This window comes from Onthophagus taurus, chromosome 1 (assembly GCF_036711975.1).
Source record: "Onthophagus taurus isolate NC chromosome 1, IU_Otau_3.0, whole genome shotgun sequence".
NCBI lineage: Eukaryota > Metazoa > Arthropoda > Insecta > Coleoptera > Scarabaeidae > Onthophagus > Onthophagus taurus.
Window position 1 is genome coordinate 39,839,140 of NC_091966.1, and position 22,596 is coordinate 39,861,735.

The 22,596-nt window shown below is 34.7% G+C and overlaps 1 protein-coding gene across 1 annotated transcript in view; it reads right to left on the reverse strand.

Moving 5' to 3' along the window:
- LOC139432626 (uncharacterized) overlaps positions 1-19,018 on the reverse strand; it is a 99,779-nt gene extending 80,761 nt beyond the window's left edge. The window contains exons 1-3 of the mRNA XM_071201317.1: positions 18,941-19,018; positions 18,738-18,883; positions 4,507-4,718 (exon numbers count right to left, since the gene is read on the reverse strand). Of these exons, the coding sequence (XP_071057418.1) occupies positions 4,507-4,718; positions 18,738-18,784 (259 nt within the window). The 5' untranslated portion in view covers positions 18,785-18,883; positions 18,941-19,018. The remainder of the gene's footprint in view (positions 1-4,506; positions 4,719-18,737; positions 18,884-18,940) is intronic.
- Between the last annotated feature and the right edge of the window lie 3,578 nt (positions 19,019-22,596).

Sequence of the window (22,596 nt, forward strand, 5' to 3'; positions counted from 1 at the left end):
GTCTTGTGGCAAAATAAGATTGGCAGCTGCCATCGCAGCATATTTAATTAAAAAGAAACAAATTAAAAAAAAAACAAAAAGAAGTGTTTGGGTGAAAAATTGGGTGCTGCAGCGCGTAGATTTAAATTTCCAAAATACATTACTTGAAGAATTGCGGACCGAAGACTCCATGCAGCTGAAAATTTCCTGAAAATGTCTAATGATGATTTTGAATACATTTTATCTTTAATTCAAACAAGTATTCAAAAGCAGGATACTAAAATGAGATTGGCTATACCTCCCAAACACCGGCTTTTAGTTACTCTTCGATTTTTGGCAACAGTTAAGAAAAACGATTATATATCCGTATTATTTTATTCTTACCAAATTATCCTCAGTTTCTTTGGGTACATGAGATGACGTCATGTATTTCATGTCATTATAAAACTCCCACTTGCTAACATATACATCATCAGCACTTTGGCCACTTTTTTTTCTTTTCTTTGTTTACTTCTTGACCAAACTGCGTTCGGAGGTTGTGCAATTTCCTTTTGGCCTCTTCTTCGGGTGCGTCTATATCATTGGCTATTGCCTTTAAAGCATTTTGTTTTTTAATTTTATTCTTATAGTCTTTTGAGGACGTGTTCCATAAATCAGGATAACTTTCTTGTTTTTCAATTACCAAATGTGTTTTTTCACTACTCCAAACGAATTTATTTTTGTCCATTTTTATAAATTTTGAAAAGAACTCAAAAAAAACACAAAACAAAACTGAAAACAGAAGAGAATACCACAAACCGTTTACTCACGTATACCCGACTTCTTCTGCAAGTCTTCAAAACACTTGTAGTTCACAGCAAGTCGTTCAAGTTACTTCCAGCAAGCAACAAACACGTGTTTCCACATAATTGCTGCAAGTAACTTCTGCAAGCCGTGACTTCTGGAAGTCGACTTCTAATACGTGTTTACACGACAAAAACTTCTGGAAGTCGCTTCTGGAAGCAACTTCCGCAAGAAAACTTGGTAGTGGACACACGGCTTATAAATGATACCTGGAAAATGTGCACAAGATTCAGGGTTTCCACACAAAATTGTGTGGAACGATGAGGCATCCTTTAAATTAAATGGTTCCATTAATCGCCATAATTGCATGTACTGGAGTCCTGTAAATTCTCATGTAAACTTACCAGGAGTAACAGTGTGGTGTAGGATATCCGCACCACACTTTTATTCAGCATGGCTACAGATGCTGAGGTTCGGGAAGCTTTAACTTACTCCAAGTCCACTAGTATCGGAGCAGATGGTATTGGACTCAGATTCCTCTTACCCATTCTGGATATAGTTATTACTCCCCTACCACATATTTTCAACTGTTCTTGAACAGTCTATATTTCCGTCAATCTGTCGAATCGCCCATGTTATTCCTATCCCAAAAATTAAATCCCCGTCCCATGTTGGTGACTTTCGACCCATTTCATGGACTTAACCTGAATCCAGGTAAAACGCAAGCCATTGCATTTGGCACTCGCCCCTTGCTGGCACAATTTAATTCCTTAACTACCCTTCAACCGAGGCTTGGCGACATCGTTATTACGTTTTCTAATACGGTCAAAAATTTTGGTGTGGTAATGGATTCGGTGATGTCTATGCGTATGTATTTCGTATGCTTACTATGTTGTACAAAATTGTCCATACCCGCACTCCTGCTTATTTGTTTGATGCCACATGACTTGTCCACTCGATCAATGTCGGACTCTACACTCATGTTTCCAGTCCATAGTACTGAAATCTACCACAGATCTTTTACAGTACAGTTGATTGCGTTGTGGAACGATTTGCCTGCCGTTGTTCGCAATGCAGGTAGTTTAATAAGTTTTAAAAATGCCTTGAGTCGCCATCTGCTATCTCTTAAACTATCTTCTTCTTGACCTATACGTGTTTGTTTTCTTCTCTAGTCTGCCTTTCATCTATCTTTTACTGCATTTTTTTTGTGATATTTCCTTCCTTGTAGTAACTGACTGTCGATCCGTTACATAACTCAAATATGCTCATTCGCTCAGTTTTATTAGTACATCATTTGGTATTACTTGTTTTGGTAGCCATAATTTATTTATTTAAAATTACGTATACACTGTTACCAGTTGGGTCCCTTGGAAGGTATTGCTTATTGCGATAAATTCATCCGTTTGTCTTGATGTCTATATTTGGTTATGAATGTATACAGGATGATTCTCAACCTATACGCATAAACTGCGGGATTTACTCCTCATGACGAATAATGACTAATAAGCGAAAAAATTAGTAGTAAAAGATTTTCTGTTTCATAGATATCCGTGATATTTACTTTCAAATCAAGAAAACATAGAACATTTTAAAATAACATCACTATCAATTGGGCTCCCTGAATCCACGATCCCACAACTAGCGCGGCCTAAACCAGAGTGTTGGCGGATTGTCTGGGCAGCAGCATGTATCTGATTTTGCAATATTTGCTGAGTAGTAACTTCTGTGGCTCACAGTTCAAGAGGATTGAAGCCGGGCGAGGCCACTGGACCATCTCGACCTATCCATCTTCCAGGAAACACATTATCTAGATGTCGCCGATTATAGCGGATATCTAGGAAACTAAAAAACTTTTACTACAATTTTTTTCATCTATTAGTCATTATTTGTCTTGAGGAATAAATCCCTCCGTTTATGTGTATAGGTTGAGAATCAGCCTGTATATTTATGTAAATATTTGTTTTTGAGGCAATAAACATTATTATTATTTCGCTCTATGTTCATAAATAATGTTTTTCTTATCATTCGAAGTGTGAAGTAAATTTTTTTGATACACGCTGTATTTATAACATAAGGAAATGAAAAGTAAAAATTGTACTGTTGATCATTATTATCATTAGTAACATAACAACTAACAGTTTACTATCAGTTTAACCATAAGAAATGTGATATATCTCCATAGCAACTTATATTAGTTTATGTCAGCGCAAAATGTGGCTCTACAATAATTAGCACATATCTGTATAGATTATTGAACGTTAGAATAAATGATATTCATAATGTGAGAAAAAAGAATTATTTAATGATATAGATAGATAATGGAGTGGGGATGTGTGTGTGGTAGATGGTTGTGAAAAGGTAATTTGAAAAAGGTGGGAAAGAGCAAATAAGGAAGCGCGGTTTAGTGATTGGCCTGGGTCTCGTAATGTCTAGACCGTAAAAATGACGCGGATGCCGTTTCGCCGATCCAATTTTCTAGCGTTTTTAGAGGCTAGCGGGGTCTCGCTAAGCCGCTTTTATCATTTTATTATGGGGGTCGCCTCCGGCATCGGGAGCGCGCTTAACCGTCGTCGTCGTCGTCGTCGTCGTCGACTACCGAGACCGAAACCGCAGTCAGCCCGCTGCGTATACACAAAACGACCGTGACGCGTAGCATAGATAAAAACCGCAAAACGCCGCTCGTTCGCGGCCTCAGACACGAATACAATAAGAAAAAAATAAAGTATAGAGAGAAACAACAACAACAACAAGAAAAGAAGTAATAATAAAAAGATAGTAATAGCGGGTAAGAAAAAAAGTAGCGCGGAATCGCTATAATTTCGCGCGGCGATTAGATCTCGCGGTCGAGATTCCTGCACGCAGACGCCGGAGCTGAAGAAAACCGTTTGGAAGCGAAGAGGCGTCGTCGTTGACGACGTCGCCGTCACCGCCGAACCCGTTCCTTGGTTGCAATTAATCCGCACCGCGTAGTTTGCTTATTTTTTCGCAACGTTTCCGCAACGAAGAAATCAATTAGTCCTTTCTCTGTGGCTTTATTCGATTTCTTTTTCTACTTCTATATACTACCTTCCTTCTCCGCAACAACCGCTTATAACATTTACGGACGGCAACGACTGCAATTAACCCCATGGTTAATACTCTGCGTACCATTTCGACTGGACTTTTTAATTATATTTTCTTTTCAAACGGTGTTTTACAAAAAGTTTTAGACAATTATCTCTTACGTTTAATTCTACCATTAAAACTTCAACTTAACGGAATTCAAGATTCATCAAAATTAATCACATGGTTTGATTGCCGAATAATTAAAAATTCTTTTTTTGTTTTTCATTTTATTAAATTTTGTATTTACCTCTTGCTACATTTCAAACAATTCATCGAACATTGCTGCAAATTCAGTTTACAATGAATTTGAAAATTACTTGCTTACGAAATTCAATGTAATGAACTTGAAATTAAGTTATTACATCAATTGGAAAAACAAATAAAGAACTAAATCTGTTGTAAATCAGCTGACACATTTCCGATCGATAATATATTGATTTACTTGAAGATAGATTGTTACTAAAAGAATTAAAAAGAAACAAGAGTAATTGCGCTTCCTCCCAACTCGACGATTGAGACTCAGAAGCGACTACGAATAGTGTTCATAGAAGCATCTAGAATGCCAAAGTTTTCCGTTTAATATCAAATAACACTGCGTTAATAAATAACGTAATAAACAATTCATTTAATTTTACTTACCTTTGGTGAATTTGTTTACTTGCGCCGGCTGGTTTTCTGCAGGTTCTTGTTGATAAAAACATTTGTTACTTGTGCCTACTTGGCTCTCTTCTATATTTAATTTCTGCTGGTCGAAGCCAAAAACACGAAGATTTCCTTTCATACAAATGCGTAACATATTTTGCGCCATAATTTCATAAATCTTGTGTACCAATGCATCTTGGAAACAATACCTAAAAAAATAAAACAAATGAGTAATCAATTCAATAATTTTAAATTCTAGGATGCTAGTGTGTGAATTGAGTTGCTCATTGGATCTCAATGCTGATCCCATGCATAAAGATGGATAAAGGATGAGAATCCAAATTTGGCTCATTGTACTGAAAGAAACGCGTCGTAAGATGGGCGGGTTACAAATATGATGAAAGCTATTACGATAAAAGACAACGAGAGAAAAAGTGAAAGAGTGGTAAATACATTATTGACTAGCCTGCTGGAATGTAACTGTTTAGAACATCGTTATATGAGCAATATTTGAAGCAACAAAAACGGTCGGCGTATTTCTGCACAACTACTAGAAAATATTGAAGACATCTAATGTATAAAGGATAAAATACTAAAAATCACTCAAAAAATGAACAACGTCACATAAGGAGTTATGCATGTGATATCTCAAAAACACTTAAAGAAACAGTATATGTCTGAACAACAGGAAATATCCCGGAACCGGCAACATACCTAATGAATTGAATGAAATATGGAGGAACAGAACTAACAGAAATGCTGGCCCAGCTACTTAACAGAATGCTGTAAGTCAGAAATAACAATGGAATGGCATAACAGTATAACCAACAAGCCCTATAGTAGAAACCACGAGAGCTGGCAGTGACAGATCGCTTAAAAATGGTATGAATCAAGATATGGACGTACGACTTAGATTATTTCACCACATACATTTAAATGTAGGTTATGTTAGTAATGGAGGTTATATGTCAAACATTGTCAAAGATATTATTTAATGATTTTCCTTTCAAAGAAAACATTTTCGGCTTGTGAAAATACTAACAGATTCATGACAATGCTCACAAGACGTTTCGATTTGAGGTTATAATTATAGAGTGACATCCCTTAGAAGAACAGACGTACTTTTTCGACGTGGCCATTTGAATTGTACAGCAGACATATTAAACTAATGCTATCTCTTTCCAACACACATTACTCTCTAGCGGTTTGTGAACTACGTATGGCATTTGTAAGAGCGGAAAATGATGATTTACTGCCAGCTCTCGTGGCGTCTACTATATATTAAAAAATGGCAAAGTCGCTAGCTTAGGAAATTATAGAGGAATAACTCTTCCAAACACACCAATTTACAAGTGTAATAAAAAATAAGCTTGAAAATCTTAATATAAATGCCAAAGAACACACGACTAAAGTAAGGGTCAGAGAAGAACTAACAGAAGACATCCCCACACCAGACAGCATCCGACAAAGTGATCGTCCGAGCTTATTTTTGTTCAACAAAAATAATCGAGAAACTGATAACTTGCAATCTATGATGCGCCCATCTCAAGTACTCACAAGCGTCCATAACTTCAGGCTGCCTACCAGATACTGTTTATTCAAAGAACTTTATGCGTATGGATAGTAACGTGCGGATATACAAAACCTGCATCCGCAAAATAATATATCTTACGGCATCGAAATAAACAAAGACACAAACACAACTAAGAGCATGTTAACAGTAGCAGAAATGGGAAAACGAGATGAGACAAAATTAAGAACTCCGACATCAGAAACCAATAGAGAGTCAGGATATTGTGAGAGCGCAAAAGATTTTGGCACCATCACGTCCGTAGAAATAAATAACTGCCAAAAATTATGCCTACAAATAATCCGCCCGAAACCAGATTACCAAAGAGATGAAGAGACAGTTAGCACTAAACTTCTCAGAAAATATTTCAAAGGGAGATCTTATCAAAAACAACCGACCCAATGGTCGAGAGAGAGAGAGAGAGCAAGAAAGAAGTAATTAAAAAAATTTGGGTATGCCTATTTTGGGATTATTATTATTATTATTGCTGCCGGGCTGAGGGGAGCGGCTCCTCTCGTCACCACAACCTACAGGATCTATTGTAACTTAAACGCTTCAAAGGTTTAGGGCAAAAAAAGTCCTTGATGAACCTTAGTATTGCTCCAAGTTCTTGTTCTTTTATGTCGGTAGGTGTCATACGAAATTTAACGTAAATTTTGTGTCTTACGCGATACATGTTCAGCAGCCTTTGTCTCGTCGTTGCAAAGTCGACAAATTTATCCTCAGCTTGTCCAATATGGAAGAGGTAGTATTGTAGTTCCTGGCCATCCAGGAAACCTAAGACCAACCTTAGATCCCGTTTAGTAAGATATAAAACTGAGGTTTTGTTCATACTCTTCGCCTGTCTGTGATCTGGAAGTTCTTTCCAGCGTAAGGCTATCTTTGAGGTTGCTGGTACACTCTCTCATTAGTGCGGAGTCCCGACTGTCCGTGAAAATGTTTATCGATACAACTTTTTGTCCCTTTTCTATGTTCAAAACGGTGCAGAAGTTTATAGCAAGAACTTCTACTAGAAAAATTTTATGTCCGAGTTGAGGGCCAATTTAATGTGGCTATTTGGTCCACTGAAGCATCGGTGTACCAGGCTCCTCTTTTAAGTTGAGGCTTACCCTTCGTCCAAACATTTCTGCTTCTAAATATGACTTTATATGGGGTGGTCGAAACTATATTCTGTCGGTATAAGGACCGTTTTAATTTCAATCAAGTGGAATACATGGATTCTTGAGGATTTCGAGGTCTCCTCTGAGGTTACTCTGCATCAACTTGAGTGAAGAGCATGTTTTCAGTAATAAGGCACTTAAAACAGCCTCTTTCTGTATGTATAAATGAAGTGGTGTGAGTAGGGCTTCAAGAGCAGCCGTCGGACAAGATCTCATTGCACCTGTTATATTAAGACATTCTAGCCACTGGCTATTTTAGGATACTAAATTGCTAAAATGCATAATGCCTACTTAATTAAGTGTTCAAAATGTGTTGCGTTATTAATTTGACAGTATCCTAACCGATGGAATGCGTTTATTACATTCCTCCATGACTCTCCGCAAATTAATCATTAGTGATTCATCGATAATCCGTTGCTTTAACTCTGCAAGATTTCCAGGCTTAGATTTATAAACTTAACTTTACACAATAAAAATAGTCTTTAGGATTGAGATTCGTGGACGAGAAGACCACTTATTTTTATGTAATACACGCAAGATTGAATCATGTACTTCTGCATGAGGATGCATGTGGAATTTGCATCAAAACTCTAAATTTACTACAGTAGCCAACAATATTGTGACATGTTTTGCACTTTTCTGCCTTAATTCTTAGCATCGCATTCTTAACATATTGATGGCTGATGAAATTTGTTCAGTGACAGAATTCATATCCAACAGGAGATTAAAAAGATATTCATATTCATTATATAAAAATAAAAATTATTGATATATTTTATCATCTAAATATATAAATAACTATAAAAAGGGTTACACATAATAAAATAGGAAAACTTAATTAAGTTGGTTGATTTGAAGATTTCGAGTAATTCTCGATTGGATACTTTCGTTAAGTTGAGTGTAGTAAATAGAGACAGAAACGTAATTCCTAATACGTAGATGTCGTTGAGAAGAGACCAGAACGGCATCGTAGGCTATTCTACGAGTCGTTAAATCAATTAGCGGCGTGGAGAATGTCGTTAAATCGGACATCGTCGCCAGAGAGCGCTAACGATAAAAACGGCACGGTTAAAAATATCGCGCGTTTTATTTTTGTAAGGGAACTGGTGTCTTAGGAGAATTGTTTCCATTCCTTTTCAACTTGGATTCTTTTTTTCTTGAAGCCTGGTATTATTCTTTGAAGGAAATAATAATATTGTGTATTTAAAAATCCTCTCGTGGGAATTCTCTCAATTATGTTTCGAAAAAGTTTCAGAAATTCTGCACGCGGGACCCCCCTAATTAAGAAATGCAAATGGAAAACTAGCGAGGCAACGGTCGAACCGAATGAAAGGACGCGAACGATCGTGCACACACAGTCCTGCGACGGTCGTCTCTCAGGCGATCCTGCATGCTGTGTCCTTGCCCAAGGGTCATGGCCAGGGTCACTACTGACCTAATACACTCTCTAACTTGTGAGTATGTGTTAGAACTCAGAATTTAGAAAATACACAAACTATCATTAAATTTCGAATTTTTTTGATACAAAATTATCATCGAAAATAATAAATTAAGATCAAATCGAATTCTGTCCGTTAAAGAAGTCCGTTAAACTATTTTTTTTTAATAAAAAAATCTAACCTACTAAATTGAGATTGATTCAAGATTAACTACAAAAAAAAAACTTTTTTTACATCATAAAATAAACGGTTCGTTGCGTCGCAAACTTTAACTATAAAAGAGGGAATCATTCGGGCGTTATACCAAAAATCATCTTTAACCAATTTTACAGTCGGTCGTCCGTGTAAATTCCAAGAAATGAGTTGAAATTACTCGGTAAAAATCGTAGCGGAAAAAATCATAAGAAACGACGACGTCGTTTTCGTCGCGGTCTCGGTTTCTTTGTCTTTACCGAAGACGAATCATCATCATCATCCTCGTCGGGATTTTAATCGTTCGTCCTTTACGTTTATGATGAAGGCTGCTTTTCTCGGACAAACCATACGATAGTCTGGTTACGAATGAGCTACACCTGCCCCCTTTACTGCGTGAGAACTCAAAATGTTAGAAGTACGCTGTGCGAGAAGAGTAACAAGAAACGTTTTATTAAAACAAGAACAATTAGTTACTGTCGTTTGAAGATTTTAGATATTTCAACTAGTTTATAAAAAAATTAAGATTAATTGGGTTATCTAATTGCCAACTGTGAATGTTTATAGAATGAAAATATGATAATTTTATTACTTCTTCCAGTAATCTAGTCCATAGATTATGTCTAAGAATCGTAATAATACCATAATGTTGTGTACATCAGTTCAGAGCAAAACTTTATGGTAAGTGATACTTCATTAAGAGAAACTTGTCGTTGTCTACAACCTGTTATGGTCGTCAAATTACTCTCGAGAACACCCTTACTTGTGTTACAAAGCCGCTCCAACCATCCCGATGAGTACATAAAGAAAATAAAAAAAAATTTACACGAACGTTCACTGCGAATGAATACAGGAACTGAATTAACCTAAATAAATCTTACATGCGTAACTTTATATTTGGAAAATTACTCGAAATCTTTAAATCAACGAACCATCATTCGTTCCAGTCACTTCATTCCAAATTTTAATACCAACTCTACCATTTAACAGGTAGCGTTATTCATTATTGATATATCCCTACAAAGTTACAAAGTTTTGCCAAAGTTAATCCAGAAAGATACGCTAATGACCCAATTATGATATTTTTCTAATCTCTTGTTACGGATAAATATCATAATTCAAATATCATCTTAAGTTATTAGTAAATGTCATCTTAAGCGATACGATGAGATAAACAATGTTTTCAAATAAAGGTGTAGATTCGATATTATAGCAAAATATCTATATTTTACCAATAATCAAGATAGATTTTGTCTTGTGATTCCATTTTTGTCTTGTCATCTGCAACTTTCAAATATTCTGGTATGTTTTCCAGTCAGCCTTTGCCACCATATACTTGGTCTGTGCAAAATTTCTCTTCTCTGCCTCCGTTTTCAACCTTCTAAAGGCCTCCTTGTTTTCTGTTCTCCCTATAGTATAGTATAGTACTTATTGAATATTGTTCCAATGTCAGAGTCTTGTATCTCGTACTACCTTTTCCACGGTAATGCTAAAAAGTATATTACAAAGCAGATATGAAAGCCCATCTTCCTGTCGTAGAGCTTCGTGCCTTTCACATATTCTTGATAGATATCCTTGTGTCCATTGCCACCAGATGAGAAGGAACCGCAACATTTTTTTGTTTTAATAAATTTTTAGGAGAAATAATATAAAATGTTTTTTGTACTTTTAAACTGGTCTTTAATTAGATAATAAACTTGAGTCTTACTAGTTTCGGATAATAGCCATCTTCAGAGCATGTTTTATGTCACTGCCCTGCTGTTAATTGTATCAGATTTTCGATTTTTGGGTCCCAGTTTATCTCCCCATCGGATCTGAATGACTTGTATGTATGTATGTAAGGAAACGGGAGTGCATGCGTTTCCGCACACTGCACTTAGGCCCCTTGTGCATTCTCCCAACATAACCTCTTTTCACATCAACCAGCCTAGGGATTTAGCGACGGCCAGGATATCAGTCAGAGGTAAGTTCCTGATATCATCTGTGGTCCGCCATGCCTCCCCGAGGGTCCTCATTCTGAGGTATACTAGAGAAGGGCATCACACAAGATGTGTCTAGCGGTTTCTAGCTGAATGACTTTTCACCAAGCAAAGTATTAATATTAATATTGTTATTATTAGTATTAATATTCGTTAAGAGCATTGGACTGCACTGTGAAATTTGATAATGTTATCTATCGGGGTACAATAGATCTTTGAGGTTACGGTATAAGGTTGGTTAATTCACCTACCCGATATACAGGGTGTGTCAAATGTCTGGAATATAGCCAATAACTTCGCCATTTGAGATTTTAAAGAAAAATGTTTCAAACAAAAAATTCTTTATTAATTGTGGCGCATTTTTTGGCGATACTTGCTTGTTTACATTGTTCTTTCTTTTGTTGCTATGGCAACCAATATTGTTATTTTAAATGGGATGTATATGTTTTGTTTGCACATTTTAATAGAGGATAAATCCCTCTACGCGATGAACATATCAAATCATATTTATTTATGGTTGTATTAGAAAAAATCGAGAAAAAATGCGTTCTCTGAATATATTAAATCAGCAAATTACAATCAAAGTAGGCGTCGAAATAACGCTTTAAGTGTCAAAAAATTGACAGTTTAAACAAATATGGCGCAATTAAGTGAACTACAAAGAATCCAAATATTAATAATGTATGAGTACGGTGGAGGTGATAGAAAACGCACTCAAAGTGAAGTTTGTACATACACTATTCAATAATATTTACCCGGATACACAAATTACACAATTTTTAACACCGGTAGTGTTAAAAACCTTCCAAAAAGCAAGAAACCATTATTAATTATTCATAATTATTGAAACAGTAATTTTTTTGACATTTAAAGTAATTAGCTGATTTAAGACTTTCAAAAAACGCATTTATTCTCGATTTTTTTCTTATACAACCATATGATTTGATATATTCATCGCATAGAGGGACTTATCCTCTATCAAAGTTTGCAAAAAAATATATGCATCCCATTTAAAATAACAATGTTGGTTGCCATAGCAACGAAACAAAAAACAATACAAACAAGCAAATATCGCCAAAAAATGCGCCATGATTAATAAAGAAACTTGTATTTGAAACATTTTTCTTTAAAACCACAAATGACGAAGTTATTGGCTATATTCCAGACATTTGACACACCCTGTATAATTTATGTAATGTATTAAAGCAAAGAGTTCTTCGCTATTATAAACATGGTTTGTCTTAGAAAGATTAAATTTGGCAAACAGTGCAATGGTATCTCAAGCCATCAATATGATTTTTGAAAATAACTAACTCATGCTTATACAGCCTGATTCAGAGTAAGCGCCTTATTTTTTTTTAGCCACACTATGGGTACTACTTTCAAAATATTTGGCAGTAATATGTTTTAGGACATTCTCTACACGATGGTGATACCAGATTTTCAATTGGACGAGTTATTTCAAAATGGCGACTGTCAACTTTTTTTTTTAAATGGAATGCCAACATTTCTTTTTTATTATTGAGATCCTAAAAACATTCTTTTTACGACATAATTTGGTTTTTCTTAAAAATTCATTTCTTTCCCCATCAAAAATCAACCTAACATTTTAATCTAGTAGCGCATGAATTTTTACAATCGATGTTATTTTTGTCCAAATAAATAAATAAGTAGATGTTTATTACAAAATAAAGTTTAATTGTTTCTTTTGTGTCTAGCGCTACTTGATATTTGGACAAAAATAACATCGAGTGTAAAAAATTCATGCGCTACTAGATTAAAATGTGTGCTTTTTGATGGGGAAAGAAATGAATTTAAAAAAAAAAACAAAATACTATCGTATAAAGAATGTGTTTAGGATCTCAAAAATAAAAAAAAAATTTTGGCATTCCATTTAAAAGTCGCCATTTTGAAATAATTCGTCCAATTGAAAATGTGGTATCACCATCGTGTAGAGAATGTCCTAAAACATATTACTGCCAAATATTTTGAAAGTAGTACCCATAGTGTGGCTAAAAAAAAATAAGGCGCTTACTCTGAATCAGGCTGTATATGGAAAAGCAAACAAAATTGTATTGAATTTGGATGCATTTCAGTAAATATATAATTGCTTCTATTTGATTGGATTAATCTTAGTGGTGATGTCGAATTGTTATATAACTTGGTTTATCGCAAAATAGGTTCGATATAGCAGCAACTCCTTTACAATTGTGGATCGTTGTCTTGTTAATCAAATTTTCTATAGGTCCAATCTGCCAACACTTGAAAGAACATTGCGTTTTGAAATTGTTAAATAATCGATTTTGTACAATTCCTGAATCAATAAACACCAGATTACCGATACAGCCTCAGACAATAACCTGCGTTTAATAGTGTTGGTAACAAACTTTTCATTGAATGCCTTATTTTTAGGTCGCCATATTTTTTGTGTCAATATGTTTTTCCAAAAATCTGCAACATTTTTTAGTACTCTTTTGAAACCCCTTTTAGAACCTTTTACGTAGTACTTTTCCACGTAAGCAATTTTTAAAGAGCACTCTTCTTATGGCATTGCAACTTAACGACTTGCCTAATGTTTGTGATACTTCGTTTGCTATTTGATTTGCACTTGAAGTAAGATTTGCCTCCGCTTCTCTTACCATCGCTCTAACTTGGCTGTCTATAAGATACTTCGGTCGCAACAGTACGATGTCTAGTGTACTTAAGATTTTCTTTATAGTCCAGTGATTTAATCCAACGATTTCTCCACTTTCACACAAACATATACCTTTCTTAGTAAAAAGGGAAGTTATAAATCAACAATTAGTGTTTCCAAAAATCTTTTTCCTCTCAATTTCTTGAATCCTAAAATAAGAAAGACGAATTTTAATGGTATCATCTTTTCTGTTGGTCATTAAATCAATAATGAATTTTAAGTTATGATATTCTTGCAAAGTAAAAAGTTGTTCCCTGTTGACTTAAAATTCTTCTTGTTGTAGGGGAAAGATGTAGGGGTTGGCTTAGACGCCGACGAAGAGGGCGGTTGCGATGGGCGAAACGGAACGTTGGTTCGAGGAGGGGGGTCGGTCTGCGAAGCTCTGTGTACACAACGTACCGATGAATGAACTGTCTGAATGCCCTTATTGCAGTTCTCTCTCCCGTCGTCTCTCTGCGGTCCACTTTCCCGTCGAGGGGATCTCCGCCGTCGCCTCCCTCTTTCCGAAACAAAAGGACCACCAAGCCGCGGAAACTCTCTCGTCGCGGAATAGTGAGAGTTAACCCCTAGTTCAGTTTCAGGTTGTACCCATCTAGTTTTCCAACGAAAGGTTACAGCTTTCCAAATAAACAATTTTGATAAAATTGAAGTTTTTGCGTATAAAAGTGATTGTAAATTTTTTTTGATAGGCGATTTCTCTAAAAAACCCTTTCATAGGCCGACCGCAGAAACCGGCGTAGAAAGTTAATTTACCAAGATTTGCATTCATTTGAGAGAACTTCCTGCATACTCGCCATACTACGTATACACCTCTTGGCCGTATTACATACGCGTTACATTTTAAATCAACCTGCTGGTCTAACGGAAGATATTATTACTATTCATGTTTTTAAAGACTAACTGTAACTTCCTGGGTATTTTATAATAAATTTCCTTATGACTCTCTTATTTATAGAGGAAAACTTGATTTTATAACATATTTTACTTTGTCCCAGATTAAATTCTTGCATATATGAGTGTTTAACAGTTATTGAAGTGATTTAAAATATTAAGATTAATCCATCATAATTTGTTGTATTTTTACAACTCCATCGGCGAATATATTGTTAAAAGTAAATCTTCAAAATTTCGTAAATCAATATTTTTAGAAATATTTAAATAATTTAGGTAAAAAAAAATAAAAATAAAAATGATGCTGACGCCCACGAGTCTTTGTTCGGTTTTTTTTGTGAAGGTTCGTAGCCGGGTCGCGAACGTGTCTGGGGAAGTGAAGAGAGTAGAGAGGGGGGTTTCGCTGCAGCGAGGACTTCGGTGGCGGCGTCGGGTGCAGCGTCGAAGGGGGTTTCGGGCGAAAGGGGGAAACGGTGGGGGCCGGTTTTTTCGTCCTTTTTTTCGGCCGCTGCACACGCTATTGATTTTTCATGACCTAGATGGGCGCTAGTTCCTTGCCTTTTTCGGTTTTATTGCCGCCCCCTACTGCTTCCACCCAACCCTTCTCATCCCCAACTCGCGCGGGCTCGTTTTCGCGCATTAGACCATATTTTGCATTTCGAGTGTGTTGTTGTTGTTTGGCCCCCCTTTTTTCCCATCAAAACTTTTTTATAATTTTTTTTTTTAGTTCCATGTCCAGACAGTGATAATTAAAACGGCAAATTTAAATAATCTTTTAAAAGAATGTTTGTTGGTTTGGTTTTTAGTTTTTTATTGGATTTTTTTTGTTTGGCGTAGGTTCAGAACCCTGACCTTACCGAACATCTTACAAAACGAGATTTTTCTACGTTTTTAGATAACACTTTGTGTAAACATGTTTATATTACGTAGATGAGATGTAATAATAAAAAACGGATAATTATGATAGTGTATGTTGGACACCTTTATTTTCAAGTTTGTTTTAACAATAATTATGATTATTCATTCCCAACGAATCAAACACAACATTAGATTATGAGTCAAGTAAATATAATAGAAATCAAAAACATGAATTTGCAACGCATATTCTTTTATATAAACATGCTATAACCTGATTTTCTCCCGTTAATAAATATTTATTTTAAAGCGTTCAAAGCTTTTATTTTGAATATAACATGTTTTATCGATTTAGCCTCTTCTCAAACACGTCGTCCTATCTAAATCCATTCTGTGTTCACAAATACCGTAACATTAAATCACTTAAATGATCCTTCAAGCTGCGATGTTTTATTTATGGCGCAAATAAACCATATGGATTGAGAAGTATTTCATTTTCGAACATTCTTATATGTTCAAATAATAATTAAATATTCTAAACATTTGTTATTTATTCTATTTAGTACCTGTTCTTGAATATTATGGTTACAGTTCGTGCCTTAAACGCGAAACTTGGCTAAAAACATGAGGTGGAAGTCGCCAATTCAGCAATCCCTTTTTTTTCGTTTTATTGCCGTTGTTCCTCTTAATAGATTATGTACCCCAAGTGCCAAGTTTTAACCAGTGTTTTTAAGTAAAGTGATTTTGACTAATTGTATGCCGAAAGTTTCTTGATGGGCGATTTTTTTATTAATTTTTATCTCGATTCTTAAAACCATATACATACTTATTAACTAAAGCCTATCCATTGATATCTTCCAGGTTTGCTTTTGTACACAACAAACTATCCAAGATCACATGGTTTTTTTCTCTTCAATCTTCGGACGTTGTCCAGCAGAAAAATGTTAGAATCCGGAGATTTCTATGTATATCTATACTTATATACATATATAATGTAGGTTTCGTAGTACTTTATTCTGGAATACTTAAATACACTTGATATTCGAGTCACTGACACAGTCCCATAGCTGAATGCCGTGGTGCCATCTTAATTTAAGTATCTGATTGTACATCACCAGCTTGTTAGAGATTGATAATTTGGTGTTCTTCTCGATTAACCAATTCCGTTTTGCTCTTTTTTAAAACTTTTTGTATTTGCTTCTGTGTTGTGAAACTTTAAGAAGAGTCAATATTTTTGCGGCAAAACCCGCATGCAATTTAGGAACATCATTTTCTCCGAAAGATGATAATTTTTCTGATAAATGATGTCGGAGTACCTGTGTTTGAAGCTGAATCTACTCGAAATAATGAGCCTGCCGCTTACAGATGGATGTTACCAGGCATAATAATATTAACGGCGCCGTAATAATGATTTCCATAAGCAATTGCAGAAAAATCTAACTCTGCCCCAGAAGGATTAACAGTTGATCAGGTTAACACCTTCCTCACAATTTTATTATACACTAATTTCCAAGTTCTAAGATAGAACTGATTTCAGAAACTGGAAGCTACGTCAATTAGTACACCGCAATATCACCAGAGTAGTTGAGTAGTTGGATGTCAACCACCACGCAAAGTGATTTCTGCGCAATGCTTAATATTATAGTGAAGCGACGTGAGAAATCGTTGAAATCAACCTTATTTTCTAGTATTATTACACTTATTTTAATACACAAGGTTCTGATGAACTGGGTTAGGAGAGCGTCTGTCTGCTCAGATATGTATGTATGTAAGAGAAGGGGGGGTTATGCAACGCACACAGCGCTTAGGCCCCAACAAGCCCCTTGTGCATCCTCCCAACACTCACTCTGGTTATATCAACCAGCCTAAGGAGTTACCAAAGGTTACGATACAGCTCAGAGGTGTGTCTCTGACGCCATCCGTAGTAGGTCATTCTTCACCGAACACTCTTAATCTGATGTCCTTGAGGGCAGAACAGTCACACAAGATGTGATAAATCGTCTCGTTGTCTTGTTCACAAGCAAGACACAGAGGGTTGTCAACACACTTTATGTTATAAAGGTGTATATTTACCTTACAGTGACCTGTAACAAGTCCCGTAATAACCCGTAAGGCGCTCTTACCCAACCTTACAAATATCTGTGCTGCGTCAGCTTTAACTCTATCCCACCAGTCAAGGAACTTTTTGCGGATTAGGCTTTTGTTTAACTCTACATGAGACACAATGGAAGGGACAATTGTCAGCAAAGGGGAACAGGGCACTTTGCCAGCAGCCCTTTTTGCCAGCCTATCGGCGTGCTTATTTCCCGAGTGAATCGAGTGTCCCTTTATCCACTGCAGTGTGACACTGTTTAGTGTTCAAGCGCCAAATAACAATCCATAATCAGCGCAGAGGTAAATTTATCTGTCTGCTCAGGTGTTGGGGTAACGTTTTATAAAAATTGTATCCAAGATTAATCCAGCTATTCATACTGGATCATAATTATCCGATTCTCTGCTTTGTGAATGAGTGGCTATACCTCATCCATTGTATATGAGGCAATTCGTGATGGTCTTAGGTTTTACAGTACTACCCTTGAGCAGTCGTTAGCAATCCAGCTATTTTTGTTTGTAGCAAATACTAGGAAATAGAACCGAATCAGATTATTTCTTACCTAGGCTAAAACTACAAGAACTCCATTCGTTTCATCATGCTTATTCCTCTGTCTAGGTGAGCAATTATTCTTCTGCTCCATTATTAACGGCGCCCGTAGCGTTTAGACACATTACTTCCAGTACCAGAAGATTTTTTCCACTTAACCTCACATCTTTGAAGAAAGCAAAAATATATCCATACTAACTTACGGAGGAGACAAACGTCTTTATAAACCTCCGAATCCAAGACTATTCTATAGATTTCGCGCTAGAACCATTGAGAATTAATTGTGTTTTAGTTCGCTTTGTAAGGCCATATGTGTATAACATACGATGATTGCGATCAATCAACTGCAAACAATGTTTTCAATATCACTGGTTCAAGATTGCAACATGATAATTCCTTATTTTAATAGAAATTAACAAGTAGTAGAAAGTCAAGTTAAACCTAAAATACTGAGTATCTTACTAGCAAACTGGAAAACATTCCAACATGAGGCAAATCTAATCCAAATCTTTGGCTGTATCTTGAGCGGGTGTGAAATATGTTATTTTCTAATTATTCCATGCGTCAATACAAAATGTTGGCAGATACATAAAATAAAAGTTAGAGACTCTAGCAACTCATAAGGTTTTGTTTGAAAAGAGATAAAAGCAAAAATATACGTCCAAATCACGTTCACTGCATTATGCTGTTGGCAGTATTTTTTTCAACTTAATACAGCAATCAAGAAGGGGGTAGTGCGAAGGGTTCAAACTTTATAAATTGTTTGAGGTGGTCATAAATGATGATATTACTTAAATATTAGGTACCTTAAATGGCTCTCATCGGCTCCAAATCTCTTCCAAAACATCTTCATACTCCTTTCATCGTTCCTCAATTCCTCCAAATTTTTTTAGATTGTTCCAACGGCTTCAAATGAGTTTTTGGAATGAATTTATATGTAATCTGCTAAGTGCTGTAATAAATGTAAGTTATTAAATTACAAAGAAACTAAATTAACGTTTTCAATTACTTGAATTTAAAGGAATTAAACAGGTATTGTCACTTTCTTTTTTTAAAATAGAAAATGAATTCATAATTAAGCCGTAGATGCATGATATCACTTAATATGTTTATCATGTAGATATCGAATTTTGATGCCAAAAGAATCATCTGTCATCTTTTCGACGTTGATATAAACATAACCTGTCATTTTATTTTGACATAAAATTTTACAAGGTCACCAACATGCGGCAACACTGCATTTTATTTTTTGGCACAAATTTATTCAAATTCGTTTTTAAATATTTTATTAATTAAAATATTGGAAATTAGTTACGCGGAATTAAATTTGAAATTCAAATATTATTGTTGATTAATAAATCAACAAGATAGAGCCGTAATGACGCGTTGATATCGCTGATAGCGTTGTAAATAAAAAGCTATTTGTATACAAATCAACTGACCTTTAAGAACATTTTCTTAGAAATAATCCACCATACAAAACCGTTTATTAAAATTGTTGAGTTTACATCAAACTAAAAAAGAATGTATTAAAATTGAGGTTAATTTACGATTTTACTAAAAAAAATTTTCATACTAATTTACCTTAAAAATTCTTAGTACAACAAACTTGTAATCAATATTTTATCATTTTTATCTATCAAATTATGTAAAGCTTAAATAAACACACATATTTATAATGAAAAATACACAAATTACAATGTTTGTATTGACAATTAAAATTATAGGTGTGAAGATAGTTATTAATTTTATTTATGGTAGAAACCGAACTTCACAGCTGTCCACAGTACTATAATAGATCAAAAATAAACTAATTCTTCAAAACACACAAAAAACATATTTATAATTAAAAACACATATTTATGATTAAAATCACACAAATGTCAATGTTTGTATTGAAATTAAAATTAAAATTATAGGTGTGAAGATAGTTATTAATTTTATTTATGTTTGAAGCGAATTTGACAGCTGTCAAAGAACCCCTTAATCAACAACTTAACTTAAAAAAAGAAATGTGTATTAAGAACTAAAAGTGATTCTTCAAAACGAAGTTCTTCATTGAAAGGTAACTGTTTTAAATTTCCATTAACCTTCGAGCGGGCGCGCTCGATTTTGTAACACGAGCGGGCGCGCTGTGTATAAAATTTATAACACAGGTCCGTATCAATTTTCGAGCGGGCGCGCTCGATTTCATAACAAAAGCGGAATATAACAAATACATTTTATGACAACGGGTTCGCATTAATAAGTATGTATTAGGTTATTAAAAAAAACACACATTTTACTAGAGTAGAAGTATATAATATGTATTAAGTAACTGTTAACATAAAATGAAATCAATAAAATGAATTCATTTTTAAAAATCAAAAAACTTTAACAAACTAATAAAAAAACAAATAAAATAATAAATAAATATTAAAAAACAAATAAATTATTAAAAAACATACGCATTTATATTTTACATTTTGCGACATTTCAAGGTTGTTGCGATTTTGACGGTTTGTAATTGTTAAATATTTTATATTTTAATTTGAATCAGATTCATTTTTACAGTCTAAACAAATTTCTTCTGTAGTAAATAATCTGCTATTAATTGTAATTACGCTGGTATAATAGTTGTCAGTAGTAACATTTCTGTTTGAATTTTCTAATGGTTTCACCAATCGCTTTACAATATCCATCGGTTTGTTAGATACCATATACGGACCATCTGGTTGCTTGCCACAATAAATTTCTATGTTGTATGTATAAAAAGTTTTCACATCGCAAAGTGCATACATTTTTATCCCATATTTAGCGGGTTTGCTTGGAATATACTGTATCCATGCAAATCTACCTCGGAAAGGATGCAACATTTCGTCTATTGGGACGAATTCACCTAACTTGAAAAACGCTGGCTGTTTTCTAGAAATTGCTCGAATAAACACCGAATTGCTGCCAATTTGTCAGTTTTACGCCTACCGACTCTTGTAACTTTATCATCAAAGCGGAGAGATCGAGTTAAAAACAAAAACCGTTTGTAGCTCATCATTACTCTAACCATTTGAATACCTGTTCCATCGCTGCTCCAAATTTCTTATACATTGGCAAAATGTGACTTTTTAATACCTATTAAGAAAAGTATTCCCAAATAAGCCAATAATTCGTTTATGTTGGTATCTTTGATATCTCTGCTCCGTGTGTAATCACGATTTGATCTCAGAGATTCTATATAAGTATTTTTATGTGCCACAATATTTTCAAGCATTATACTATCGATAATTTTTTGAAATAGTTCTAATTCACTAAGATTTTTTACACCACAAGTAGGACCTGAAACTTCTTTTATTATGTTAATATTTTTAGTTCGACTTGATTTTGCGTATTTTGTTCTTTTCCACATGCTGACATTGTCTTTTCCAACATAAAAATCTTCAATACATGTCTCAATGCTTTCTTCATCCTCTTCAGAAGAATTATCCTCTTCATCACTCAGATCACTTCCGGCTTCACTATCTTCTTCTTCTTTTTGCGGTTTATCAAATAGCCCTTGAATGTTGTTTTCAATGTCACTTTTAGATAATATTTCTGGTGCTGCCATCATTTATCTATTATATTTTAACACTTGTTATATTTTAACACACTCAATATTTTTTTCAACACAAAAACTTTTGAATAAAACGACTTCTTTTCGCTCCAACGACACTTTACACAATGACTGTAACGCTGATCTCTAAACTTATATATTGACAACCGTATTCTAAATATACCCCGAAATCCTCCAAGGATTACCTACTCATAAAAACTAATCGTAAATAACTCCTAAAAAATAATTACGGCCTGTGCAAACAAACGCTCATGGCGTTTTAAAATTTAGTTTCCGGTCCCAATAGATCTCTTATTTACACGCAAGAAACCTGAATATATTGAATTTTTATACAAACTAGCGAAAAAATTGAAAAGTTTGAAATATTGAACAGATGAAGCAAAAAATTCCGATTCCGACAAAACTTTCATTACGGACCTGTATTTTCCTAAAGTCTGCAAACAACCCAAAAACTTTCACATATGACTCGAAACGTATTTATAATACATTTACACCATAAATTCATCCCATAATATAAATACGGCCTTATCAATCAGCAATTAATGTGTAAATTTCTTATCTTTTACACCTTTTTTTGCCGTAAAAACGACGACAATAGTTTTTTTTTTTTTTAATTTTCTCATCATAATGTTCAAAATACATGGTTACACGAATACATTAGCGTTAAATCGTTTCAAATGCATTATATAAGGAAATATATTAAAAAAACGAAGATTGTGATAAATTTTATAACAGCGCGCCCGCTCGAAGGTTAAACATTATCTATAAAATTAGTACGGATTTAGCATAAGAAAACTTAATCAATCTCGAAGTAAATTGTCAAAACAAGAAAATGAAATTTCAACCTTATTTAAATTGATAAATTTAGATCGAATCAATTAAATGATCAATTAGTAATAATCTTTCTCCCAGGTGTTGTGAGACAATTACAACGTCTACTAATCGTCGATAAGTTGTCCCCGTACATGGTATTCGCTCTCTCCGAGATGAAATTAATTTCTTGTTGGTCTGGACTAGGACCGCCCACACTTTAAGACGGCATACAAACGGGTTCACGGCAATTAAGGTTAAAATAAGTT